Source organism: Neovison vison, chromosome 5 (genome assembly GCF_020171115.1).
Source record: "Neovison vison isolate M4711 chromosome 5, ASM_NN_V1, whole genome shotgun sequence".
Classification (NCBI taxonomy): domain Eukaryota; kingdom Metazoa; phylum Chordata; class Mammalia; order Carnivora; family Mustelidae; genus Neogale; species Neogale vison.
This window is the reverse complement of record NC_058095.1, coordinates 19,196,340-19,223,061: the sequence shown is the minus strand read 5'-3', so window position 1 is coordinate 19,223,061 and position 26,722 is coordinate 19,196,340. Positions and strand designations below refer to the sequence as shown.

At 52.9% G+C, this 26,722-nt stretch overlaps 2 protein-coding genes across 6 annotated transcripts in view; one reads left to right on the top strand and one right to left on the bottom strand.

Moving 5' to 3' along the window:
• DHX8 (DEAH-box helicase 8) overlaps positions 1-8,149 on the top strand; it is a 31,103-nt gene extending 22,954 nt beyond the window's left edge. The window contains exons 18-23 of the mRNA XM_044247826.1: positions 2,518-2,673; positions 4,782-4,919; positions 5,596-5,724; positions 5,904-6,100; positions 6,545-6,724; positions 7,447-8,149. Of these exons, the coding sequence (XP_044103761.1) occupies positions 2,518-2,673; positions 4,782-4,919; positions 5,596-5,724; positions 5,904-6,100; positions 6,545-6,724; positions 7,447-7,666 (1,020 nt within the window). The 3' untranslated portion in view covers positions 7,667-8,149. The remainder of the gene's footprint in view (positions 1-2,517; positions 2,674-4,781; positions 4,920-5,595; positions 5,725-5,903; positions 6,101-6,544; positions 6,725-7,446) is intronic.
• A 3,273-nt stretch (positions 8,150-11,422) lies between these two features.
• Positions 11,423-25,976, bottom strand: ETV4 (ETS variant transcription factor 4). 5 transcript variants are annotated; one of them, XM_044247821.1, is made up of 13 exons: positions 25,897-25,976; positions 25,270-25,380; positions 25,008-25,101; positions 24,730-24,777; positions 17,637-17,690; positions 16,282-16,408; positions 15,703-15,864; positions 15,268-15,536; positions 13,170-13,244; positions 12,948-13,016; positions 12,602-12,774; positions 12,232-12,333; positions 11,423-11,918 (listed from the first exon to the last, which is right to left on the bottom strand). In XM_044247821.1, the coding sequence occupies exons 2-13, from the start codon at positions 25,327-25,329 to the stop codon at positions 11,694-11,696; spliced, it is 1,458 nt and encodes a 485-aa protein (XP_044103756.1). In that variant the 5' UTR covers positions 25,330-25,380; positions 25,897-25,976; the 3' UTR covers positions 11,423-11,693. The 5 variants fall into 5 exon arrangements, with proteins under 5 accessions (XP_044103756.1, XP_044103755.1, XP_044103758.1 ...); XM_044247820.1 differs by lacking the exon at positions 25,897-25,976 and adding an exon at positions 25,508-25,651; XM_044247823.1 differs by lacking the exon at positions 25,897-25,976 and adding an exon at positions 25,508-25,651 and having other exon boundaries at positions 15,703-15,846.
• Positions 25,977-26,722: the final 746 nt, after the last annotated feature.

The window sequence follows — 26,722 nt, the reverse complement described above, 5'->3', positions numbered from 1 at the left end:
TAAAAATAAATGGTGTGCGCTTGTGTATGGGGTGTAGTAGTTTTGGGCTTATTTGTCGGTGGAGCTGCTGGTTCCTGTGTTGGGTTTGAAGTGCATTTTTCCTCCTTATGCTTTTACATATTATCTTGATGTTCTATAAGAGGGATGTGTGACTTTCATCATGCATAGAAATCCAAAGGCTGTTGTCATTTTGACCCTTAAGGAATGCTAGCTACCGTCTGCAGAGTGCTTACTAAGTGCCAGGCGCGAGGTACTTGCACGTACACAAGCTCACTGCATTGTCACATCCATCCTTAGTGATAGATGTTGTTTGTACTCTCATTGCACAGATGAGAAGGAGGCACAAAGGGGTTAGTGACTTGCCTAAGGTCACACAGCGGGTGGAGCCAGGATTTGAACGGGGGTGGTCTGGCCCCTGCACGTATGCTCTGTGCCATGTCTCGGGGTGGTGCGTGCAGCCTGCAGTGGTTGAGAAGTTAGCTACATGTGTCCTCTCTGTAGAATGCCGTACAATATGCGATTTCTTCCTGCCTTTCAGTGCTTCGTGACTTTTCGTACTCTATCCTTTGGTTTGGGGCTAGAATAGGAATTTGTAAAATCCTGGTGCCATTTGTAAGACAGATGGTTTTGTCACCAAATGGCCCTCTTCAGATTGCCAGTCCCTGTTTCCTAGCAACCTATGGCTAAACCATGTATATTTTTTTAACTTAAAAATTAGCGCCCCTCATGGCACCTGGCTGGCCCAGTTGGATGTGACTTGTGCTCTCAAGGCCATGAGTTCGAGCCCGACACTGAGTGTAGCGATTACTTAGAAAAACACATACATGCTTTATTATTGATTATTATTTTAAAAATTATTTATTTATTAGAAGATTTTGTTTATTTATTTATTTGACAGAGAACACAAGTAGGCAGAGAGGCAGGCAGAGAGAGAGGAGGAGGCAGGCTCTCTGCCGAGCAGAGAGCCCGATGTGGGGCTCGATCCCAGGACTCTGGGATCATGACCTGCGCCGAAGGCAGAGGCTTTAACCCACTGAGCCACCCAGGCGCCCCTTTTTAATTTTTTTAAGATTTTATTTATGACAGAGAGAGAGTGAGAGAGGGAACACAAGCACGGGAGAGCTGGAGAGAGAGGAGCAGGCTCCCCACTGAGCAGGGAGCCTGATACAGGGCTCAATCCCAGGATGCTGGGATCATGACCCAAGCCAAAGGCAGACGTTAACAACTGAGCTACCCAGGCACCCCCCAAAACCACTTTTTTAAAAAAAGATCTTGTTTATTTGACAGATCACAAGTAGGCAGAGAGGCAGACTACAGAGAGGCAGTAGGGGGAGAGAAGGGGAAGCAGGCTTCCTGCTGAGCAGAGAGCCCGATGTGGGGTTCGATCCCAGGACCCTGAGATCATGACCTGAGCTGAAGGCAGAGGCTTAACCCACTGAGCCACCCAAGCGCCCCCCCAAAAAATACTTTAAAAATTAATACCCCTCTCCCTTAAGTAGTGCGGAGAAGTATTACATTATTTTGGAGAAAGAGGAGAAAAAATTTTAAATGGCTCATAATCCTCATACCAGAGCTGTCATCATTTTGATGCTTTTTCTGCCCATCATTTTTTGTTTCTTGTTTGCAAGTCTAGTCATCTACTAATTGTATGGTTTTGTGTATTTTTTTGTTTAAATATTTATTTTCTTGATTATTAATGTATAATTATGTTCAACATCAGATCTTTGATAAAAATCAGTAGAACTGGTCTGCAAGCCTACCATCAGAGTTACAGGGCATTTTGTCCTAGTTTTTCCTTCTGGTAGTATTTTTGTTTTGTTTACAAAATGAGTATTGTTCTATAACTTGCTTTTTCATATGTGTGCATGAACATTTCTTTCTGTTATTAAGAGTCTCAAACCTGATTTGGGAGGGACTCCTGGCTGGCTTAGTGGGTTAAGCGTCCAACTCTTGGTCTCTGATCAGGTCTTGGTCTCAGGGTCATGAGTTCAATCCCTGCGTTAGGCTCCATGCTGGGCCATGAAGTGGAGCTCAGAATTTTTTTTGCAAGCGGAGCCTACACATATGCCTGAGCACGTGCGCGCGCGTGCGCGCACACACACACACAGGCTGCAGAGTCATCACTGGTATGATTAACATAACGTTTCTTTAGTTCACTTACATTTTTGGTCACGACTGTGGGGATGGTATTTTTCAGATTGTGTTATGCCTTTTCTTTTCTATTGTGGCACACTATTTGGAACGTACATTTCTACAAACATAATCTACAATTATGATATTTCTTCCATTCATGTTACTAATATTTGCCTCATTTGAACAAACTTTCCTGGCATGCCGAGTTTTAGAGAGGGGATGATAAGAGCATTGATAGTCTTGGAAATGGTCCTAAAGGAAGTGAAATAAACCCCATTTCAGGTTTTGCCAGCTGCTCAGTGCCCCCCTTTTAGCAGATTTCCTGGGTAAAACTGTTGAGCAATGTTTAACAGATATGTTACTTTTATATGCCCGCCCCTCTAGGCTCAGGCAAAGCAGCGAGCTGGCAGAGCTGGGAGAACAGGCCCAGGGAAATGTTACAGGCTGTACACCGAACGTGCCTACAGAGATGAAATGCTGACCACCAATGTGCCGGAAATCCAGAGGACCAACCTAGCAAGCACAGTGCTCTCACTCAAGGTAGAAATCACTGTCCTGTTAGAATGGGCTGGTGGAACAGTCCAGTCCTGTGTCCATCGTAAATGAATGTCAGTTTCACCAACCTTGTTAAATACTTCAGTAATTTCGCGGAACCAGTCCCTTTGAATGGAATGCAAATGGCTGTGATAACAGCCGCTCCACTGCCTTCTGAGGCTAAGTTGGCATGACTGCTGTGAGCGTGTGTTTTTTTCTTACCATAATAACCAGCAGGATATTTGGTTGTAAGAGATTTTAGTTTAGGAACATTTTCTAAAAGGATATTAGAAAAATCTAATTGGTGCCAAACCATGGACAGACACACTTCCTTCAACCCTGATCCAATTCTCTTCTTTTAGAATGGAAGTGAAACTCCCAGTCTAAAAACTTTGTAAGGGAACTATCAGTACAGGTTTCACCCTGACCCTCTGGGGGCTGGGTTTTCATTCTGAATCAGTGCTCTTCCTTTGTCAGTCCCCAGTGAGGACCCTCATTCTCTTTTGGCAGGGGGAGCTGCATGAATAATTTCCCAGCTGATGGCATCCCCACCCCTGACATGGATGCTGCCCTGGGGCGCTGGCATTCTGCTGGTGTGGAGTGCTCTGTTGTAATTTATTATTCATCTGCTGTAAGAGGGGCTAAAACAGAGCTTCAGACAAAAAAAAAAAAAACCCTGCCCCAGTCTCTGGAGTGAGAACAGAGAGGCATCTGTGGCTCAAACTTCAGCTCTGAGCTCTCTGTCCTTGGCAAATTTATCTGTTCAGCCTTCTGTTCTATATTCTCCTTTCCAGAAGTGGGCTATTAATAGTATCTGTTGTGAAAATAAATGAGATAATACAGGTAAAGGCCCTTGCCACAGTGCTTGCTGATTGCTAACATAATTTCTTGTAGTTATTCATACAATAAGCATTTATTGGACACCTGCTGTGTTTATGGTCACAATCACTTTAGGGGAAAGAAACAGAAGGCTTAGGTCCCACCACATCTCCCTTATACATACTTGGATAGTGCATCACTCTTCTGTTTCTTCGATTAATCAGATTAGCTAACAGACACATCAAAGCCTGCTCTGCCCAGCACGCGGATTGTGCTGTGTTACTGCGGTTTTGTATCCGTGAGTCTCACCATTGCGAACTCTGTGAGGGCCAGGACCATATCTTAGTCATCTGCACAGCCCTGCCACCTGCCACAAGGCACTTCCTTGATGCATAGCAGAAATTATGTATGCAAGAGACAGGACAAGCTGGTGTGTTATCCTTTTAAAAAAAATTTTGGTAAAATATGCAATATACTACCCTTACAACCTTTTAAAGATGTACAGTTCAGTGGCATTAAGTGGCATTAACTTTCCCGAGTATGCAGCCATCACCACCGTCCTTTTCTGGAACTTTTTCATCATTCCAAACAGCAACTCTGTCCCCGTTACAACAAACCATCTCTTTTTTCCTCTCCTCCAGCCCCTGGTGACCATCAGGAGCATTTTCTAAAAGGACCATTAGTCCACTTTCTGGTCTCTGTGACTTAATTTCCATGTAAATGGAATCATGCAGCATTTGTCCTTTTGTGTCTGGCTTCTTTTGCTCTGCATCATGTTTTCATGGTTCATTGTGTTATAGCCTGTGTTAGAATTTCCTTTTTAAGGGTCAGTAATACTCCTGGCATACATACACTGTGTTTTGTTTGTCCCTTCATCTGTTGGTGGATAATTGGGTGGTTTCTTTTGGCTGGTGTGAATAATGCTGCTATGAAAATGAGTGCAAAGGTATCTGCTTGTGTTCTCCTCTTGGTTCTTTTGGGCATATTTAGAAGTGGAATTGCTGGATCATAGTGTGATTGTATGTTTAACTCACCGAGAAATCACCTGTTTACATTGCCACTGGCAACACAAGCGTCCCTGTTTCTCCACATCTTTGCCAACCCTCCTTAGTGTGGCTCTCGTAGCAGGTGTGAAGTGGCATCTTCTTGTGCTTTTTTATTTTAAAGATTTTATATATTATTTGACAGAGACATAGCAAGAAGAAATAGGAAAGAAGTGGACAAGGACTTCCCCTCCCCATTAACGCTGGTGGGGCTGACCCTTTCGTCACACACTTTCTTCCTTTCTCTTCTAGGCCATGGGCATCAATGACCTGCTGTCCTTTGACTTCATGGATGCGCCTCCAATGGAAACCTTGATCACAGCCATGGAGCAGCTGTATACGCTGGGGGCCTTGGACGACGAGGGCCTGCTCACTCGCCTGGGCCGCAGGGTAGGAGCCAGACTGAACTTCTGGTGCTTTTGGGGAGAGCAGCCAGCCTTCTGGACGCTATGTTCTGTGCAAAATCAAACTCTGAGGCCCTGGGTCAACTTTGAGTAGAATTCTAGATGCCTGTTTTTAAACTGGATTTCCCCCTATCACTTAAAAATTCTTTTATTTTATTTTATTTATTTGACAGAGAGATCACAGGTAGGCAGAGAGGCAGGCAGAGAGAGAGAGGGAAGCAGGCTTCCTGCTGAGCAGAGAGCGCGATGCGGGGCCTGATCCCAGGATTCTGGGATCATGACCTGAGCCGAAGGCAGAGGCTTAACCTGCTGAGCCACCCAAATGCCCCTAATTAAATTATTTCTTTACAGCAAAAGGAATTCCATCCATAGTCAGTTTTATTTCGGGATACATGATTAAGTCTAGGCTTAATTTTGAAAGATGTCTGCAAAGTTTCCATCTACCCCAGCAAGAGTTATATTCTCGGTCACATGCATTTCGTTGAGGTTTATTTGGGAAATTTGAAAACAACATTCTTCCTGATAGAGACCCACAGCTAACATCATGCCCAGGTAAAGGTCCTGTGGTCTGTTGCCCACTGGGCTCTCTCAGGGTCTGCCACTGGCCAGTACAGGTGGGTCTTCTGCTTAGCAGCAGCTGTAGTCTCCACTTCTCCCTCTAGATGGCAGAATTCCCTCTGGAGCCAATGCTGTGCAAAATGCTGATCATGTCCGTGCATCTGGGCTGCAGTGAGGAGATGCTGACCATTGTGTCCATGCTATCGGTGCAGAACGTCTTCTACAGGCCCAAGGTAGGGAGTTCAGACTCACGTTCAGGTACAGGGTGTGGTGATGTTGGGTTACATCGGCCTGTTGCCACTGTAGTGCTTGATATGGACACTTGATGGGGCTGGGTAGGGCTCTGCAATTGCCGAGTGCTCACTTAGTAGCTGTTGGATGGAAACTGATCCTCTGTCTCACTTCTTGGCAGGATAAACAAGCCCTCGCCGACCAGAAGAAAGCCAAGTTCCACCAGACCGAAGGGGACCACCTTACCCTGCTGGCTGTGTACAACTCCTGGAAGAACAACAAGTTCTCCAACCCGTGGTGCTATGAGAACTTCATCCAGGCTCGCTCTCTGCGCCGGGCCCAGGATATTCGCAAGCAGATGTTAGGCATAATGGACAGGTGACGTCTGGGGACTTTCCCCGTGTCTGTGTGGACTAACCTATCTGTTCGTCTCTCCGTGCACCTGAGAGGTTACAGGCTTCTCACATATGCCTTTTCCTCCAGCTTTTCTATCTTTGTTGTACCCCTCCCCAGGCGGGTGCAGCTGAGAATCACTTCAGAAAGTTCCTAAGAAGCTTACTTCACAGTAATTGAAAAATGCTTTGTTTATAAGCATGTGGAACATTATAGATTGAATCAAGTAGAATCTCTGGCTCTTCCTGCATCCATCTTGCCCACTGTAGAGCTGCCCCTTTGGTGCACTTAGGGCTGAAAGAGGGGAGCCGCCGACTCTGGGGACCCACGGTGGGTGGGGGGGTGTTTGACCCCTTCACTAGAATATAGAACCTTTGACCGCAGAGTAGTTACGCGTCTTTATCCTCTCTTGATCTCTTCTCCTGCTAGACACAAGCTGGATGTGGTCTCCTGTGGCAAGTCCACGGTGCGAGTGCAAAAGGCCATCTGCAGTGGATTCTTCCGGAACGCTGCCAAGAAAGACCCACAGGAGGGCTACCGGACACTGATCGACCAGCAGGTGGTCTACATCCACCCTTCCAGCGCTCTCTTCAACAGACAGCCCGAGTGGTAAGTGGGCGGGACCCGGGTCTGGGGGGCAGTCGTGGGCAGAAAGGACCTGCAGTTCTCCTGGCACAGTGCATTTGGCTCTTTACCCAGCCCAGCACTACCTCCTCTAGCATCGCTTCCATTTCTAAAGCGGCGGAAGCCGGAGGTGGGCACAGTGTCCGGCACATTGGAGAAATAAAGTCATAGGAGTGAGAACCAAAGAGGACCTTAGAGGTTGTCTAGTGGGGCGGTTTAAGCAAATTTTTTAAAGTAGTACTTAAAAATTGGACTCTTACCCACCCTAATACCAAACTACGATAAAACCATGGATTGTTGTGCTAGGAGGGGTTAGAGATGCAGAGCCTTGCTGCTCGGCCTTCCCTGGCCCTGCAGCAGTCCCCGGGACGCTGCCTCGAGGCCCCAGAATTCTGTGGAGACAGCCAGAAAAACCACCCTACCATCCCACAGAGCAGGAAACCCAGGTCCAGAGAAGGGGTGTGCTTGGCTTCATGTCACTTACCTAGTTAGAGCCAGGACTAGAACACCTCCCGACAGCACAGCTTTCTTACAGTGAGAGGCGTGCAGCTCCTCGGTATTGGAGCATGGCTGTCATCCTCCCGAGGGGCCCCTCAGGGGAGGTAAGGGGGTAAAAGGTAAGCTCAGCTGAGGCCCACCGGGGACCACGGGGACTGTGGAGCGGGGCCTGCGTGGGAGGCTGCAGCCTTCTCTCTGTGCCCACTCAGGGTGGTGTACCACGAGCTGGTGCTGACCACAAAGGAGTACATGCGTGAGGTCACCACTATCGACCCCAGGTGGCTTGTGGAGTTTGCTCCAGCCTTTTTCAAGGTCTCCGACCCGACCAAGCTGAGCAAGCAGAAGAAGCAGCAGCGTCTTGAGCCCTTGTACAACCGCTATGAGGAGCCCAACGCGTGGAGAATATCCCGGGCCTTCCGCCGGCGCTGAGAGGCGAGACTGGTTCGTCTTCCTGGCCTGCAGCAGTGGCCCGGGGCTTGGACACACGTTGCGGAGGAAGGGCTGGTCCTGAGGATACAGCCGTCTGGTGACCGAATGTCTTCCCTGGGCCTTTTCTAAACTTGACTCTTACTTCTTCCCTGGTGGTAAAATATGAACAGGGATTTCCGCCTGCTTTGACCAGAGCCTCCAGCCCCTGCCATGTTGAGGCACTGTGGCCAGCGGGGGCTCACAGCTGGCGTGGGAGCACAGGGCATCATCTCCACGAAGTGGGCAACTCCTGTCACTCCGGGATGGGAAAGGGAGTCGTGAGCACATGACCTCCAGACACGGTGAGGGCTGATGCCCTAGCTGGGACTCTGGAGGAGGGAGCCACGAAGCTCACTGTCCATGTTGCCTCTTCTTCCTGCCCCTGTCCAGCCCTTGTACTTTGGCTTAACCTCCTAGAAATATTTATTTTCTTAAGAAAACAAACGGTTTTCCGTGGGTGTTTCTTCTGGTTGGAAGGTTAGGATACTGGCCCGGGGTCAGGGTGGGGAGATGGGTGACTTTGGTGTCCATGGTGGAGAGTCCCCTGTAACCAGAGCTCTGGGCCCCTTTGGGCTAGGAGGTGACGCATCATCCAGGCCTGCAGTCAACACCCGAGTGAGCCTGGCTCTGCCGCCTTCCCCCAGGATTAACCACATCCCCTTGCCCCGGTCTGGGTGCCCGGGTGGTCACAGCCGCAGTGCGCTTGGTATGGAACATGTCCTTTCTCCTTCGGGAACATGCAGGCAACGTCACAGATTTGATTTGATTTTAATTTTTTTTCCCCTGGGGTCCTCGATGGGCTTTAACAAAGGGTTTTTCTGGTTAAAACCTCTCATCCCCCACCACAAACAAAACCCACAGAACCCCTCTCAGAGCCAGTTTGTGCCGCTGTTGCTGAGTGGGTTTCTCGTAGCATTTAGTTGGGGAATAACCACCTCCCAGTGTCCCCCCTCATGGTGCCTGAGGAAGCTCTCAGCTGGGAGGAACATCAGAAAGATGCTGCCAGGCCGAGTGATGGAGCTTCTGGAAAGCGGGTCTAGGTGTGGAGCTGGTAGAAAAGCCCCTGGGGGACTGGGCCTGCACTGCCTCTCTCATCCCTCTTCTAGTAAGTTCTTAAATGATGTGAATACCAGAACTGCTGAGTTGTATACCAGGTGCTGAGACTCTTAAGACATTCTAGGATGTGAAAGAATGTAGGTTTTGGGCAGCAAACTGACCACCCTGTAGACCGTTCAGAGAGGATCCAGCAGGCCAGGGCGTCTGCCGGCAGAGGTCCCTACCCTGTCCCGGGTGCTCCTCAGGAAGCCCCGGGCGTCATAGGCGGGGCAGGGGTGGGGTGGGGGGTGGAATATGTGTGTTTACCTTTAAGGCCTTGTGGGGAGAGACAGGGAGGCGCCTGCAGAGGAAGCCACACGTGAAGCAGGGGCTGGGCACCCAGCTCCCTAGTCCCCACTGAGTGACCAGCCCCGGAGGCATTGGCACCTAGGAGATCTTCAAGACCCTGGGGGCGTGTGGAGAAGTTTGGGATTTAAGCTGAGATTGAGAAGGACATGTTTAAAAGGCCAAGGTGAGAGACAGCAAGGCTAGTCATCTTCTGTGGGTTAGGTGAGCAAAAAGGACCCTAGCTCTGTGGGTGTTCTTTGAACATCTACTCTGAGAGCTACGGTTATTTCTCTGCTCTGTCGGTATGGCTAGGGGTCTGACCTTCAGACTATCCGTCAGAAAACAACATGGAAGCAGTGTTGTTCGGCCTGCTCAGAGGGAGAAAGGGGCCAAATTGGGAAGGAGGACTTAACGGCTGCTCCCACGCAATGGGGCCCTTGTTTCTCTTCTTTGAAACAATATTTCCCCAAGATTGAGTGACAGGCCAGGAGAGGTTGTGGGTCACCTATAGGGAGCTGGAATCTTCTAGGCCATTCACCCCACCCCTGCAGGAGCCTGACTCAGGGGTTCCCTGTCCCGGTGCACATGCCATGTGTGTGCTTGTGTATGTGGGGGACGATCCCAGTGCTGCTCGTGTAAACTCGACTCCTCCGTCCAGAGTTCACCTTTATCCAGTCCAGAGCTTGCCTGCCTCCTCTAAGTAGTGGCCCTCCAAGTTGAGGGATTTGAACAAAGAGCTGTGAGGAGTGGCCTGTTAATAAACAATCCTGGAGGGTAGAGGTCACAGGTCTGGGGGTGGGGTGGATATCACTCCTTACCCAAATCTTGGTCACTCCTTTACGCACACTCAGGACCTCAGGGTTTCCACCGACGTCTACAGTTTCCCACCCAGATGGTCTGGCTTTAATGTGGAGTTAAATTATGTATTTTTAAGAAAACGTGTATTTTTTAAAAATTATATTTTAAAATGTCCTGTTCCTTGCTCTCAATTATAAAAGTTAAGTTGATGTTTTCAGTTTCTAGGAAAACAATAACGTTGCTTTTCATTTGTGGGTAGTGGTTGACAAGCATCCGTTCCTTTGAGGGCTTGGGCTGGGGACCCAAGCTGCTCCAGCCTTAATAAGGGCTGAGCCTGTGCAGGCTCCGATGGCAACAATTCTGGTTTAACTGGAGAGTGCATTTTCACCGGAGCCTGAATTTAGAACCTTCCATTCTGCCCCTCCCACCTACACTGCTGCCCCTTGTCACGTCTCTTCCCTCCCTAGGTGTTCTTTCCCATCTACCCATAGAGAACAGCCCCAGCATTCTGGTCTCCCCTAAATCTGGGGAAGGAGCCAGTGTTTTCTATTCCCCTCTCCCTTTAGACCCAGAAGACCCAGTGTCCTTCACCTTCACTGATGAGAACACAGAGCTCTTCCTGCACCCTCTTGCCCCGGGGGCCTTTTTTCTCTCCCCATTCTCCAGATCCTCTCCATATAAACTCTTGTCCCCAGCTTTAGCAAAAACAAATCTGGAGCCACAGCAGGAGGGCGCACACAGCTGGGGTATAGACACAGACAGTGTGGTCATGGGAAGAGCATCATGGAAACCGCAGGCCAAAGTCTGCCTGAGGAAGCCCCAGGAGGGCCTCCAAGCGAGCCCTGCCTGGCCCCTGCCTGGCTGGAACAGCCAGTGGCCTGGGGGCACCAGGCCAGATTATAAAGTACCCATCAAACATTATTTCCGGATCCTGACACAATAATCCTGGAGTGGGGATAGAACAGGGCAAAGAACAGGTATCACGAGTCCATTTTTCAAAGGAAAAGCCAGAGATCAACTGTCTTTTTCCAAATCCATCTGGGAAGCTAAGCATCAAGGCCAGGCCCCAGACTCTGGTCATCTGCCCCAAGGCCTTCCTTCCCCCACGGCAGCAAAGTAGACATGGGACAACTAACAGGAGAAGCAGGGGCCTTTATTGGGGTCTGGCAGATGTGATGGAGGTTGGAGGTAGAGGTGGAATCCCAGGCCTGGGCCTAGGAAAAGGCAGAGAAGAGGCAAAGGGCCCTAGGAGCAGGAACCCAGCCCTCCCTGCCTCCACTCTGCAGCCCCTCCCCCACCCCAGGTTCCTTACTCCAGCCTCCCCCTGCCTCTGGGAACACAGAGCACCAAGAATGGACAAGCAGGACCCTCCAGGGCCACAGCTTGGAGTGGGATGCAGGATCCAGGATTCTGTCTGCCTCTTCTGCCCACAGGGGGAGATCTGGGGAGCTCAATGCACCCCTCTCCACCAGGACAAAGTGAGAACGCTCCTTCTCTGTCCCCAGAACAGACCAAACTTTTGTTCCCTGTGTGGAGGGAGAGTAGTGTGGCTTGGGCCTCTAAGCAGGACCTGGAAAGAGGCTGAAGGTGACACCCCCGGAGGAGCTTCTAGAGCCCACCTTGACACTTGCAGTGTTCTCCATTTTTCCTTCCCATCAACTCTGGTGAGCAGCTCAGAGTCTGGGCAGGGGCGACCGATGGACCAGTGGGGATCTGCTCCAAAGACATCTGTGGGTTTCAGAGTGAGGGTTTCCCCAACACCAAATTCATCTATATGTACACAGGGCAGCCCCCACCGGCGGCAGGGCTAGTAAGAGTAGCCACCCTTGGGGCCAAAGGGCTGGGTAGGGCCAGCTAGCTCTGGGAGGTAGGCAGGGCTTTCGTCCAAGTGGGACAAAGGGACTGTGTCCTCCTCACTGACCGGCCGGTCAAACTCGGCCTTAAGGGCTGGACGCTGATTGTCCGGGAAGGCCAGAGAGAAGAGGGCCTCAGGCTCGCACACAAACTTGTACACGTAGCGCTCGCCAGCCACCTGGGGGAAGAGAGGGGCTGGGTGGACCTAGTGCTCCCTCCAGGAGGGTTAGAGACACAGCCCAGCGTGTTTCTCTCCCGTGCTGGTCCCTCCCGCAGGCCAGCTCCCCACACACTTCCTGTTCTCCAAACTTCAGGCTTTTCAGTTTCTATGTGGCACTTTTCTGGGAGAGGGAAAACTTGTCTGCAATTTCTCCTTCCCTCTGGTTCATTATGGGCTCTCATACACCTGTTGAGAAGTGCTCCCCTGCCCCCACCATCTTCCCCCAGCTGTTGCCCCTACCCCTCCCATTCCTGGGCCCTTGGCCCCCCACCTTCTGCATGATGCCTTTCTCATAGTAGTAGCGGAGCGAGCGGCTCAATTTGTCGTAATTCATGGCCGGCCGGTTCTTCTGGATGCCCCAGAGCCTGGCAACCTGAACAAAGGACAGAGTTCTGGAATGGGGGTGCTAGCTCAGCACACAAAAAATGGTGGGGGGCAGGTCAGAAAAAGCACCCGAGATTCTCCGTACAAAATGGTAAGCTGGTCCTACAGGCTATGCAGCAGCCCGCAGACCCAGGTCTGACGAGAATTCAGCTCAGGTAAACTAACTGATGGGGGAGGCATCTGCTATGTTCCCACGTCCCAGTATCTCCAGGCCCCAAAGACACAGGGAGGAGAGGCACGGACTCTGACAGGCCCACCTCCTCAGGCTCTATGAGTTTGAATTCCATCCCCCGGCCGGTCCAGGCAATGAAGTGGGCGTTCGTCGGGTCATCCAGCAGGGCCACCAGGAACTGCCACAGCTGCAAGGCCCCCCGGCGCTGGTAGGGCGGTCCCTCTCGGAACACGCCCACCCCTTCCTGCTTGATGTCTCCTGGGGACACAGGAAGCAGGGCCCATCAGGTTTGTGCCTTCTGATCCCCCAAGCAACCCCTTCTCCTCTCCCCAGGGGTAATGGGATTCCTGGGTTGGGGGGGTAGAGAGAGGTGGGGACACAGAGGGCACAGTGAGGACCCTGACCCTCTCGCGAACAGTCACTTCTCTGACCTTCAAATTTCTCAGGGACAACGCAGACATCATCTGGAAATGGTCGCAGAGGTTTCTCATAGCCATAACCTTGGGGAGGAATTGGGGGTCATTCAGATCTAGAGGGGATTCACCGCTAAGCCCCCAGCGCCCAGAGGGACTCCTGGCCAGAGGACCCTACCCGACCGCAGGACTCCCCCCTCCAACGTGGGGAGCTTGGCAGAGAGGAGGGGGCTGCCTTACCCATGGTCCCATCACCTGGAGAGTGCCCAGAAAAACCCTCTGTGTGAAGGTACATGGACGCACACCCCGGGACATCTGGGAGGGGAAGAAGGGAAGGGGGATGTTACAGGTGGCTGCAGGGGGAGAGGGGTGGCAATCCTGCCCACATCCAAGAACGTCTTCCTGCCAGCCTGCATTCCGGTTCTTTCCCCGGCTGCCTGCCAACCACCAAATCCCAAGGCAAGTTCACCCAGAGGGAGCGCAAGGCTTGAACCTCTCAGCTTGAAGTCTGGGCCAGAGGGCATGGGCGGCAGCAGCTGGGCCCGGCAAAGCTGTTGCACAAGGCCCAGGATTCCAGGCAACAGCTGTTTCCTGTGAGTTCAGGAGGAGGAGGGAGGGGAGGGATGAACCTCCGGGGAAAGGGTTCAGTGTCCATGCCTAAGACTCCCTTGGAATGGGCTAACCTCCGGTCAGCAGGTCAGGTTCCTAGCCCCAAGAGGGAGAGGGGGAGAGAGAAAAAGTGTAACAGTGAGTGTGTGTGTATGTGTGTGTGTAGAAAGGGAGGAAACGGAGGAGGATGGGGGCTGCGGGAAGACCCGTAGGGAGAGAGGTGGGAAGGAGTGCGAGAGCGCACTAGAACGTATCTGTGTCTGGGGAAGAGGCGGTGGGCACTGGGCCGTGTTTTTTCAGGTCTGACAGCAAAGCCCATTTGCTCCCTTTCCCTTCCATTCCTTAGGATTGAAATAGCCCTACTCCACCTGGAGGAGGCGGGTTGTGTGAAGCCACCCATTCAGTTCCAGCCCCTTCTCGCCCTACCCCCTCCACTCCCACCTATGAATGAGATGGTGAAACCCGACACCTCCGGGAGGAGGCGGGAGGGTGGGCTCATTCATGCCTCCATTTTGTGAATGGAATTCCTGACTCCATTGAGAGGAAGCCGAAGGGGGAGGGGCAGGAGTTCAAGGGCATGTAACAAGATCTCCTCCGGTCTACATCCTTTGAAGGTCAGCAGCAAGAGCGTTTCCCTCCTCCTTCCTCCACCTCACTGCCAGGCGCGGCTCAGCGTCTGCCCCACGTTGGAGGACAGGCACACCCTTGTGGTTCTCACTTGGGCAGCCTGGGGGCTTGTGGTTCATCCCCCTGCCCCTACAAGATGGCACATTAGGAAATGGGAAATCCGAAAGCTCTAGCCTGCCCTGAGCCTACTCTAATCTCAGTATTTCTTTTTCTCACACAAGCTTGCAGATAAACTCAAATTTGGGGCTGGTGACAATGTAACAGAAGCCAAGGTTTTCCCTACCTCTCTCCTAAATGCGAATGGCCCTCCCTCGGCAACAGAGGCTTTACATTCTTGCTGGCCAAGAATCTGGCTGAGTGCTCCTCACTCTTGTCAACGGTCAGGTGGAACTAGAGTTTGAAGCAGCCCTACTTTGTACCCAGCTCCACCAGCCTGGAGGCTGGGACAGAGGGTGGAAACCACTCAGTAATCCTGCGTTCCTGCTGGGAACGCGTTTCTCTTCATTCAAATCCGTTTATACATATATTAAGATTTTATTTGTTTGTCAGAGAGAGAGAGAACACAAGCAGGGGGAGCCCAATGCGGGGCTCGATGCCAGGACTCTGGGATCATGACCTGAACTGAAGGCAGATGCTTAACAAACTGAGCCACCCAGGTGCCCCCAAATTCATTAATATGTGTGAGTTTCTGTGGGGACTGGGCCCAGTGACCCATCCTACTCATCTTTGTGTCCTGCAGCTCCACACAACTCATGATCCCGCCCAGCACTTGGGTCTCAGTAGGTAACCCCTATAACCACTTGGCAAGAGAAAAAAGACGCAATGCCTCAACTTTCCTATTAAACCACAAGCCACCCGAGGGCAAGGAGTTGCACACCCTTATCTTTCCTCTGAGTAGAAGTTTGCTGACTGAAAAATGACAATTCTTTGGAATCTATGACAAAAAGGGAGCGTCTGGGTGGGCTGGATGTAGGAAGCGGTATCCGGGTGGGAAGGTAAAAAACTTGTAGGGAGACCTCCTGGGTTTAATGGAATCTATGCCACCTTCCCCAGCAATCCCAGCAAAACTCCTCCAGCCCCCTTCCCCAGGAGCATCTCTTACCTGAGTCATAGGCGAAGTCCGTCTGCTCCTGTTTGATCACCACCCCCGCCCCTGGGTACCTGTGCCCATTGACTCCACCCTGGCCCACCGAGGGCTGGCATGCCTGTTCATACAGGGGGTCGAGGTATTCCTGCTTGAAGCTCTGGGGGGGATAGGGCGGGCAGGGCTCCGACAGCTGGTGTGGGTAGGGGGCTGGGAGGGGTTCCCGGCCCCCTCCCTGGGAGGAGGTGAAGGAGTGGCAAATATCCAAGGGCTGCTGGAAGACAGAGCTGGATGTGGTTGGAAGGAGAAAGAAGAGAAGATTAATTTAAGCTGTCCCTGTGTGTCCCCCCACGCCCCCCAATCCCACACCAGGTCTCTTAGGGGCTGCTGGAGAACACTCAGGGACTGAGGAAGAACCGGCCCACAGATCTACGGGTCTCCTCGTCTCCTTACCTCTGCTCCCCGAGGTACCCGTGGCCAGGGTGGGGCTGGGAGGCGCCAGAGGATCTCAGGAAATTCCGTGGTTCTCCCCGGGGGAAGGGCTGCAGGGGCGACTGTCCGGGCGCACCGGGGGCGGGGGACTTGATAGCGATTTGTCTAGGGGGGTCATAGGCACTGGAGTTGAGGGGGAGACAGGGGTGAGGGGGCAGAGAAGCTGGGCGAGTATCTTTGAACGCTTTATCCCCAGAGGACGAGGAGCAGAGGGTGCTGGGAAAGGAATGGCCTGAGTGAACTTTTTCTCCCTTCTCTTCTAAATCCTGAAAATGGGTGTAATCTTGAGAATGCCTCTCCGTAGCCAGAGCAAGTGGGCTGGGTGAGCAGATGGCTTCCTCCAGTGGAAAGGCTTTGCCCTCCAGTGGAAAGATGCCCTGCCGTCGCCCTCCCAACCACTCAGAGGAAATCCTGAGCCTGTGCAGCTCCCTTACAGGGACTCAGAAATCCTTTGGTAGTCTTGTCTAACTTGCATCCCACTGTTGCCCAACTGCTCCCTCCTCTCCCCTCCCCCCTTCCCTGGAAAGGTCTGGGGCTCACCTGGAATAAAGGCACTGCTCGCCATGGTGGTAGGGGAGTGGCAGCTTCCTGCTGCAGGACAGGGCCGGCTCTGTGCGGGGACTCTGGGGTTCCTTCTTGATCCTGGTGGTGGGGCTGTGGAAAGCTACTGCAGGAAGGGGAGCAGGCAGAGTGAGGCCAGAGTGGGTCACAGAGGAGGCAAGGGGAGCTCCTGACACCTTCTGCTTTTTGACACCTTCTGCTCTTTGTGGACCAGCCGGGTGATTCCCTGGGGCTCCATTTTCAGAGACTCTCGGTCAGACACTTTTAAGGGCAGTTTGGCTATTTACACTATGTCTGGTTTTATACGTCGGGCTAATGTCCAATCCTAACTGAAGAGACGGTCTAAAATTCAACACTTAATGCAACCCCAAACCCCCAAAAACACTGTTGGAGGCGTGAGCACCTCCAACCTAGGGCCCGTGGTTTTCCTGCATGCCTTGGAAAATTCCAAGGGAGAGACATGTTTTCTTCTTTGGTGCTATAAAGGATCTTTCTTTCTCTGGCGCGGGTTGGATATGCGCCCGCTTGCATGTCAGCTGACTACCATTAAGCACATGCTCCTAATTATCTGTGAAGAACATTGGTCTTTCCTGTGGCCCCTTGCTGGGTCCGAAAACTCCAGCCACCGGACTAAACAGCGGAGCTGGTTCCGTGCGAGCGTGAGGTCCTGTCCTACTGCGCGGAGAGTCCAACGCCAGTGATGGACTGTTCGGTTATGGGCTGTTTCCCATTATTTGTGCCCTAGTTCATTTCAACGACGAAGACGCTTGAGAACGGGGTATGTGACATTAAAGCGGGGTTTCTCAACAGTGCACTGAGAACCTTTGGGACAGATAATTTTTCTTGGGGGGGTGCTGTCCTGAGCATTATAAGGTGTTTGCAGCATATCTCATCTCTACCCCCTAAAAGACTGTAGCACCCCACCCTCAGTCGTAACCACCAAAAATGTCTATAGACGTTGCCACACGGTCTCCTGCGGGACAAGATTGCTCCCGCACCCCCAAGTTGCACAAAAGTAACTTAAAGGGGTAGAACTGGGCCCTGCTCAACTGGTCCAAACCCCTCATTTCAGAAATCAGGAAATGGGGGGGCAAGGGGAGGAAATGTCCACGCGCAGGGCACACAGCAAGGATGGTGCAAACCCTGATTTGAACCAAGGTCTCCAGTTCCCAGTTACTGCCTAGGTCTTGGCATCCAAATTAGAATGGGGAGCCCTGTTCTTCCCCCTTTTCTTTAGGAGAGAACAAGTTGATCTTTTGTGATTCTCTATCCCTGTGACTCATTTCCTGCCCTCCCCCACTCCCTAGTCCCTCAACCCAGGGCCCTCCACTCACAGTTTTCTGAATGGAAATCAGGAACAAACTGCTCATCACTGTCGGGTACCTGGGCTGCAGAGAGAGGTCAGAGATGAGTCTTGGTGGGCCCCTCCCCCACAGCAGCCCCCCAGAGACACCATTAAGGCAGCCTTGCAGATTAGCACTGGCCCGAAGGGGAAAACAGCCTTCCTAGGACTGAAAGCAGCCCCACCCCAGGTCCTAGTGCCCTCCATGTCTGGGCTCCACTAAGACCCTGGAGGCATCGCTGTAAGTTCCCAGAACCTGTCTGAGCAGATTCCAGAGTCTTTTCCTAGATGCTTTGTCTTTATTCCCTCCATTTTTTTGGAAGTGAAGGCAGCCCTGCCCCGCAGAGTTCACAAAACTCCCGCTCTCAGCTCTCAGCTCTCAGCAGGGTCACATCTGGGATGTCTAGGCATTACACTGACATCCTACGAAACCTAGAATAACCTGCTGGAGATTCTGAATCGGGCTGGGCCCAGGAATCGGCGTTTTATACAACCTCCTGGGTGAACTCTGGAAGTGGAGAACTTGGGAAAGAAGAAGGGATGGAGAAAAGGGGGTGGCTCAGGAGAGGTGAATAGGACAGTGGGAGAGGAAAGTGGCTGGGGACATGGGCAGATCACCATGCCTCATGTCTTCAGCGTTTAGCTAGGAGAAAGGGCAAGGTCTGAGAAACATTCCCAGGGTGCCAGTGTGGGCAGAGCTGGGTTTGGGGGTGAGGCAGCCATAGGACCTTCGGACTTTGATTTCTAGTTCTTACCCTGATTCTCCAACTCCTTCAGGTGGGCATACAGCTGAGTACCACTCCTGACCTCAGAATCTTTGGCCCCTTTCTCCAGAATAGATCAAAGTAGGAAGGGGAAGGGTAGACACCAAGAAGGACTTCCTGAGAGTCCAGGAAGAGAGTGGCTTGAAGGTGAGGGGTGGAAGACAAGGAGAACACTCTTAAGAGCGGACAGTGATGGAGAAACTGATGGCTAAAACAAGCAGAGTTGAGAAAGGCCAGTAAGGATGAAGGACGCAGGACACAAGGCTGGGGAATAGCTCCATGCCTAGCTCTACCCAAACACACCCCAGCCTCTACGGCTTCCCCATCAGCAGAGGCTCCAGTTTCTTCCTGGGATTTCAGCCAGAGCCTCTGTTGGAACTCCTTCCTTCCCTGCTCACCTCCTTCAGCAGGTGGTTCTCCACACAGCTTTCTGCAAGGAGTCGACTCCCTTCTCTCCTTGCTAGAACCCCAACCTCTTCCTCTTGGTCAGCCACTGAGGCCCCCACATTGTCTGACCAGGTCACATCTCCTACTTGCCTCTCCAGAGCTCTTCATTCCTCCTCCCCAGACCTTTGTCTGCCTGGGGTTTTTTTGTTTTGTTTTCTGGCCACTGAAGTCTTAGCTCACTTTGTCACTTCCTCAGACAACTCTGGCCACCCACACCAAAGCGGTCCCTCTCGGCTGCTATCTTTGCTCTAGCGTGTACTGCACCGCTACCTGGATGCCTCTTACTAACTCATTTATGCATCTTCTTCTTTCTTTTAAGAATTATTTTATTTATTTATTTGACAGAGAGACAGCAAGAGAAGGAATACAAGCAGGGGGAGTAGGAGAGGGAGAAGCAGGTGTCCCAGGACCCTGGTATCATGACCTGAGCTGAAGGCAGAGGTTTAATGACCAAACCACCCAGGCGCCCCTATTTACACATCTTCTTGTTTATTTTTGCCCGAGCATCTTCTTCATTTACTTACATTTATGTGTTTTTTGTCTACCTTCTCTGCATGAAAGTTAAGCTCCCTGAGGGCAGGGGCTTTATCTTCCCAGCACAGGGAAAACAAGGTCTGGCTAAGAATAACTGCTTTATTTGTTGGCTACGTGAATAAACATACAATGACCACAGTGACCCCTACAATGACCACAATGACCCCGTCCTCAGGCAGGTGGGTGTCCTCTCAGCAGACCTGGGAGCAGGAGTGGAAGGGATCCTAACCAACCAGCTCTTCCCTCTCCCTGGGGGCTTCCCTGTCGTCCCCCCCATCCCCATGGTAATTGTAGGGGTAGGTCCTCCCTCCAGAGAAATCACATCTCACAAGAGATACATTGGGCTGTGATCAGTGCTTGGCAGGAACTCTTCCTCAACTTGCTTTGACTATCAGAAGGGCCAAGAGCTTTAAAATACACATTTAGGGGCGCCTGGGTGGTTCAGTGGGTTAAGCCTCTGCCTTCAGCTCAGGTCATGATTCCAGGGTCCTGGGATCAAGCCCCACATCGGGCTCTCTGCTCAGCAGGGAGCCTGCTTCCCTTCCTCTTCTCTCCGCCTGCCTCTCTGCCTACTTGTGATCTCTGTCTGTCAAATAAATAAATAAAATCTTTTAAAAAATAAAATAAAATACACATTTAGAGAGAGTAGACTTCTTGACAGAGGGATGGGACTGAGGGGTTTAAGAATCAGAAGCCACCAGCAGCTAAAGAAGAACTCGAGAAAAACCAGCAGAAAACTATTCTAAAGTGATGGAATGAATGAGCAGGACACGAAGTCCCCAGGCAAAAACAGGCAGCGTGTTTTCTGTTCAGGAGCACAGCTGAGGCACAAAGGCAACCATCCCTAAACGGACCCAAATCCAGAATCCCCAAGATACCGTTAAAAATATACATTCCTGGGGTGCCTGGCTGGCTCAGACCATAGGTACAGCATATGTGACTCTTGATCTCGGGGTGATGAGTTCGAGCATCAAAGTTACTTAAAAAGAACGCAGGCTTTCGCAGTCCCCACCCCTGCAGAGCCTCAGTCCATAAGCATGGGTTGGGCTCCAGGCCGAGGTATTCTTAACAAGTATCCCCAGTGGCCCTTCAGAATAGGCAGGTTTGGGAAACACTAGATAAGGAGGGGGGACACTCTCCGGGGCACAAGGGCCAAGCTCATCCCTGATGTGCCCTCTGGTCCAGCCACAGGCAATACCCCTAAAGCTGGCAGGATGAACATTTCTATCCCTGCTACCTAGACAAGGAGGGTCCCGAGGGCAGGGGAGGTGGAGAACATGGGGGAGGCTGACGCATTCTGGGCCCCCTTTGGGGCTTCATTAACTGCCGGTTTCCACTGAGGTAATGGGCTGGGGGCATCTCCTGCTGGCGTCACAGGCCAGTCATAGGCTACAGAGCCCTAGGGGTCATCTTGCCTTTCCTCCTACCTCAGACCTGAAGGTCTGACCAGAACCCCCACACCTCCAGTGGTCCCAGGGGAGGCTACCCCCAGCACACAGACCATACCCCATAAGAGGCGCCATCTTCTTCCCAGGGCCAGGAGAAGGCAGTCAAGACAAAACTGGGCTGTGGTGTGAATCCCAGTCTCTGCTTGGCCCCTCCCCAGAATACTGGCATCTCAAACCAAAGGGACAGGATAGGGCCTGAGACTGCCAACAAGGACAGAAACAGGAACGGTGACACTGAGCCCCGAATTCCTGGAGCGCAGGAGAATTTCTAATTACCATGTTCCATCTTAAGAACACGCCACTCTACTTATTTGTGGACTTTGGCTGCCAAACTTGTGTGCCAGGGGCTGCCCCCCAACTCCATCCGGGCGTGAAGGTGGAGTTTATCTGCCTGGGGACATGGTATGTGATGAAGGAGGAGAAGAGAAAAGTGCCACACCAGCATGGTGCCAGAGAGGAATTTTAGGGAAAGTCCCTCCAACAGGGGGTGGTCAGTAGAAGAGAAGGGGCTTGGGAGCCTCCCAAGTTGGGCTCCAAGAGAACTGGGAGGTTAAAGCAGCCAAGCAGTTAAGCCCCCGCCCCCCAGGTTGGCCATCTACCTACTGTGCCCCATCACCTTCTCCCCTTCCTGGAGTCCGATCCCAGGGTGAAGGGGCCTCTTGAGGAGTTCCAGTGGAGGCGGGGGAGACGTTCTCTGGAGTTTCTGCTCCATTGTGTCACCACTAGCCCTGTCTCTCACCCTAACCCTGCCCCACCCCGGCAGCCTCTTGTACTGGAAGGAACCAGTTCTCTATCTATGGAGGGACATTTGTCCCCAAGAGCCTTCTGGAAGGGGAGGAGACAGAAAGATGTAGAAGGAGGCATTGTAGCTAGGAGAAAGTGGGGGAGGGGATTAACCCCATCTCGTCCCACAGACACACCGAGGCACCAGCATGCATACACACGGATTCACACGCACTCTACTTCCTTTTTACTACATGGCAGCACACCGGTAAAATGTATCCTCCATGCACAACCTTCACACACTGGCTTTCTTTCTGGACTTGCAAATGTGATGGTTAGGGGGGGAACCAAAGGGCAAAGGGACTGAAGACCATAGAGGAATATTTGAGAGCAGTAAACCTTTTGAAAAGGGGAGCACAGACCCACCCCTTTAAGAATCCCGTAAAACCTATGGACCTTCTCTTCCTAGAAAAATCCACATTCCTTTGTGTATGGTGCACCCCTAACAATTTTGCACACGATATTGGAGGGCGTAAGGACCCCTGCAACGTACCGAGAGGCTCTGTGAATCCAGACTCTCCATTATAGACCCCAGCCTCATACAAAGGACATACGTGGCCCAGACTCAATGTTCCTTGCTACCAATTACACCCAAATCATTGTCCCTGAGAGCTCCCAACAAGCCCAGAAAGAAACCTTCGATCAGAAGCAGCACATTTTTGACCCTAGCCAGACACATCCCGAGCCCAGCCTGCCTAAGCCCGGGTCTCCCTACAGCAGACCGATTCTTTCTGTAGCAACTCAACAGATCCCAGGCACCCGAAACAGACAACCCCCCACCGCAACACACACACTATTTAGAAAAACCTAAAATCCAAAGATGTCTAAGCTGTCTCTACAGAGCCCCACTTCTACCCATAAATAAGCCCAGACATCAGACTGACCCACAACCCCATCCTTGCAGACCTAACCTGGCATCCCCCAAATTCTTCACAGCCCCACCCACACTACAAGGAGCCACTGCTTCTCTCCAAATTGGGCCTTAAAAAAAAAAAAAAAAATCAAACTTGCGGTGGGGACGTTGGGTTCCAGCCCCCATTCCTCCTGATGTACCTACCCCACCACTGGCAAGTTTCCAAAGAAGCTAGTCCCCTCCCTACCACCCCAAAGCTCCCTCTGGGCTGTTGGGGTCACTGACCTGGTGGGAAGAGGCAGGAGAGGAGGCTGGGGTGTTGCTGGGATGGTGCAGGGGGACAGGGCCCCGGCAGCTGCATCTGTCTCCGCAGAGAGAATGAGAAGGAGCGAGTGGGCTCAGCATCCCCCTCTCAGGCCTGGCCATCCATCGCCAGCTGGGAACCTGAGCTGCTCCCTCAGAAGGAAGGAGAGGGAACCAAGGAGATCCCCACCCCCACCTCCCCACCCACCGGATTTAAATGTACAGGGACTCCCAGCACACACTCGTCCTCACACTGACACAAGCGGATAGACACCCGTACTGTCTCTAGACCCCCACCGCCTAGGGGTGGGGCTTCCAAGGTTGAGAGAGCATTTTTTCCTCCCCTTCCCATTCCAGACCCAGGCACAAATGGACCAGCTGCTGCCAAAATGCCAACCTCTGAGCCTACCCCCTATAACACAGCCCTGGGAGCTGCCCGCTGAGGGGAGCAGAGGGACCCTCCGCTGACAGACGAAAAGGCTGGCAAGCCAGACAGAAATCGGGCGTTGGGAAAGGAAGTCTTGGAGAGACCGTGGAAACTGACACCCCTGCGTTCTTCAGCTCCAGCCCAGCTCCGGAACCTCGAGAGGAGGATGGGCAGACTGGGCATATGTTCTGCCCATAACTCAGAGCTGGGCACACAGGGCTTACAGAGTCTGGGCAGATGTGATCGTTCCCTCCCCAGGAACCCCAGATCCCTCCAGCACCCATACAGCCCTTCGGTCACAGATTCCAGGATTCCACAAAGTGTCTCGAGTGTTTGCTATATGCTAAATAGCCGTTTTGCTAATACACATATTTTGGGGGATACCACGGTAGTCAAGGCAGACAGTTTCACTCCAAGGATCTAGTCAGGGGTTTTTCCCTTCTACCTCAAGCTTTTAAAGATGGTTCAGAGGAGCTGGGCATGGGCTTAAAAAAAAAAAAAAAATCACCTAAGATACCCGGGTGAAGGGATGGGGAAATTTTGAAGAAAAGCCCTTAGTAAGGGGTTCCTAGTGTGTGGTTTCTTGGTTTTCAGAGTGTTAAAATAAAGGGACCTTAAGATGGGGGTATTAACCCTTCTCTCTCAGACTGTCTAAACACCCAAAGCCTTCTACCTACCACCTACCACCTTCTACCTACCACCACCAGCGACACCCTGAGGCCCCACCAAAACGCACTGAGAGATCCAACCAGAAGACCCTGAGAACACAGCTCCCAACCCAGAGGAGGCCCAGCTCCTGACCCCACACCAGCCGGCTGGAAGTTAACCCACCAGCAAACACCCTAGCCAAAGTAGGGGGAATTTGCCTGGGGCAGAAGTATTCCGGGAGAGAAGGGGGAGGGAGGATCGATTGCCATCAGAATTACAATCAGGGCTATTTGGGGGAGAAGCCCTGGGCCCTCTCTGCCAAAGTGCTGCAAAAAATAATTATTTAAACTTCTGTTGTGTTTTTGCCTCAGAAGGAAATTGTTTAGCACTGGGGGGTTGGGAAGAAGAGAAACCAAAGGGGTGAAAAAAATCAATGTTTTGGCAACTCCTGAAGACAGGTTACAAATTAATTGTTCTTTCCCCGCGTCCTCCAGTCCCTTACTCAGCAGCCCCCTCAACACACAAACACAACACACACCTCGGCCCGGGAGGCTGCTGCCAAACAAACTTTGCAAATGAAAATTTCTACCAGGAAAACGGGCCTGGGGCCAAGTTCCATTCAAATAAGCAAATACCCCACACAATGGTCTGATTCATCCCCAGGCCTAGTTACACAAGCCTGGCTCAGGGCAGAGAAAATAAATATCAATATAAGTGTCCACACTGGGCGCTGGGGAGAGCTAGGAGTAAGGGGACTGGGGGCGGGGGGTGTCTTTGGAGAGTTCCTTGAGGCTGGGAGAGAGGAGAAGTGGGGTTGGAATACCAGGAGTAGAGAGCATCCCCCACCCGGTAATAGAAAAGGTCACAAAACTACTCACCTTCAGCGAGCCACGTCTCTTGGAAGTGGCTGAGATCCTGGAAGAGATCTGCGGAGTTAATAATGGAATTGGAGGTGAGGTGGGGGCGACGGTAAGACCGAGGGAGCCCTAACGATCCGGGTGGTGACCCCCCCTCCCACCGCCTTGGTGTTAGGGGCTCAAGAATGATCAGAGTCCCTTGGAGGGGAGTCTTTTGGAGAACAGGGAGGTGGCTCCAGGATCGGCCCTCGGGGTGTGGGAGGTGAGGAGGGTCACGGTTTGACTCTCCGGCTCTTTACCTTCGGAGTCGGGGGGCGGCAGGGAACCCGGGTCCATGAGCTTCCCCTGCGGGACCATCAGCGCTTCGCGCAAGCTCCCATTTCCGGGCGATTTCTTAGAGGAAGGGAGGGAATGCCCCCGAGTCACCCTGAGGCCGCCGGGTCTGGGGTCCCGGGGTGACACAGGGGCGGGGCTGTGTTGGACCCCGTGGGGGCAGCGGGGAAGGGGCCGTGGGGCGGGGTGCAGGGCGGGGGCGAGCGTGGAGGCCGGCGCGCCGCTCACGCTGCAGAAGGTGTAGGGCACTTGCTGGTCCAAGTATCCTCCTTTCATCCTCCGCTCCATCCAGCCGCTCCCTCCGGCCTCACTGCCTGGGCCCCGCGCGGGGGCAGAGACCTGTGGGCGGGGGGGCTGCGTTCGCACACCGTCCAGGGAAGGCAACGGGGTGGGGGTGGGTTAGAAGGGCAGCAGGGAGGGGCAGTCCCGAGGCTCTGGGTCCGACAGCAAAACTTCTCCGACTCACTCTGGCGATGGGAAGGTTTCCGCCTGCTGAGCTGAGCGCCGCCACCACTCCCCTCCCGCCAAAGGAGGTCCCACCTGCTCCTGGGAGTCGGGCTCGCCGTTTCGGCTGCTTTCTGCAGCCCTGCTCTGCCCAAGCTCGGTTACATAAGACGTGTGTGTGTGTGTGTGTGTGTGTGTGTGTGTGCGCGCTCGTGCGCGGAGGAGCGGGCGAGGCGCGCACAGTTCGCACGCCCACAACTCCCGCGCCCCCTCCAACCCGGACTCCCAGCGCCTCCCACCCGCCCCTCCGCCCTAGGATCTGCGGAGGCGGCGGTTAGAGAGTGCAGAGTGTGTTGGAGGCCAGGCGAGGAGTCGCAGAGGCTCTCCCTCCCTCCCCCTCCTGCGCCTCACCTGAGGCCGGGGCGTCGGAGCTGGAGCCGCCGGGGGTCGCGAGCTTGCCCCGGGGCCGCACCGAGGGCCGCGGGGCTAGGCCGGAGCGAGGCGGCCCCGGCCCCGGGTCCCCCGCGCACCCGCTTGTTTTCCGGGCGCCGCCGACAGTTGTGAGCCCGGGGGAGCCGTTGATTGGTGCATTTCCTCCGCCTCAGCCTCGGCTCTCTTACCCCCCCGCCCCAACCCCTTTCCCTTTGTTTCATTGACTTTTGTGAATGAAACCCCAGGGCCGGGCACGCCCGCCAATCCGGAGACTCGCCCGGCAGAGCCGTGGGGGCGGAGTTTCCCAGACGCGGGGGCCAATCAGAACGTAGGGGTTGGCTCCCGGCTTCATTCACGGCTCGGGCTCCCATTCATAAAAAAATAAACTCCTCAGCGGCCGGAGTTCATTCATAAAGAGCTGAGAGAAAAGGAGCGAAGCCGAGAACCCGACGGCTTCATGGCGGGGCTCCGCGGTGTCCCTGGGTGTGAGGCTCGGCGAGCTCCTCGGGCTGACCCGACTGGCGCCTGCACACGTCTCTGCATCTGCGTGTATGTGGGAGTGTGAACATGTCTGTGTGTGCGCCCTGCGGGGAGGCGAGCGGACTTGTGCCCAGAGGAACAATAATAACTAGCGTTTATGAAGCGCTCCGCTTCCACGTGCTCATTTCATTCCCATAACCTGGCGAAGTGATTCTATTGTTTCCATTTTACAGAGATTGAGAATGAAAGCTTAGTAAGGGGTGGTGACTTGGCTGCCGTTACTCAGGCAGCTGGGGTTTACAGCCCCCAATCTCCCACCTTCTCC

What these genes read in the sequence shown, in the direction of transcription:
- ETV4 (XM_044247821.1), bottom strand. Translation starts at nt 25,329, where the DNA reads ATGGAGCGGAGGATGAAAGGAGGATACTTGGACCAGCAAGTGCCCTAC. An exon ending in TGTCCCTGAGAAATTTGAAG is followed by an intron (nt 12,775 to 12,947) that starts GTCAGAGAAGTG and finishes CTGTGTCCCCAG; the next exon opens with GAGACATCAAGCAGGAAGGG. An exon ending in AGAAAGGCATCATGCAGAAG is followed by an intron (nt 11,919 to 12,231) that starts GTGGGGGGCCAA and finishes CTCTTCCCCCAG; the next exon opens with GTGGCTGGCGAGCGCTACGT.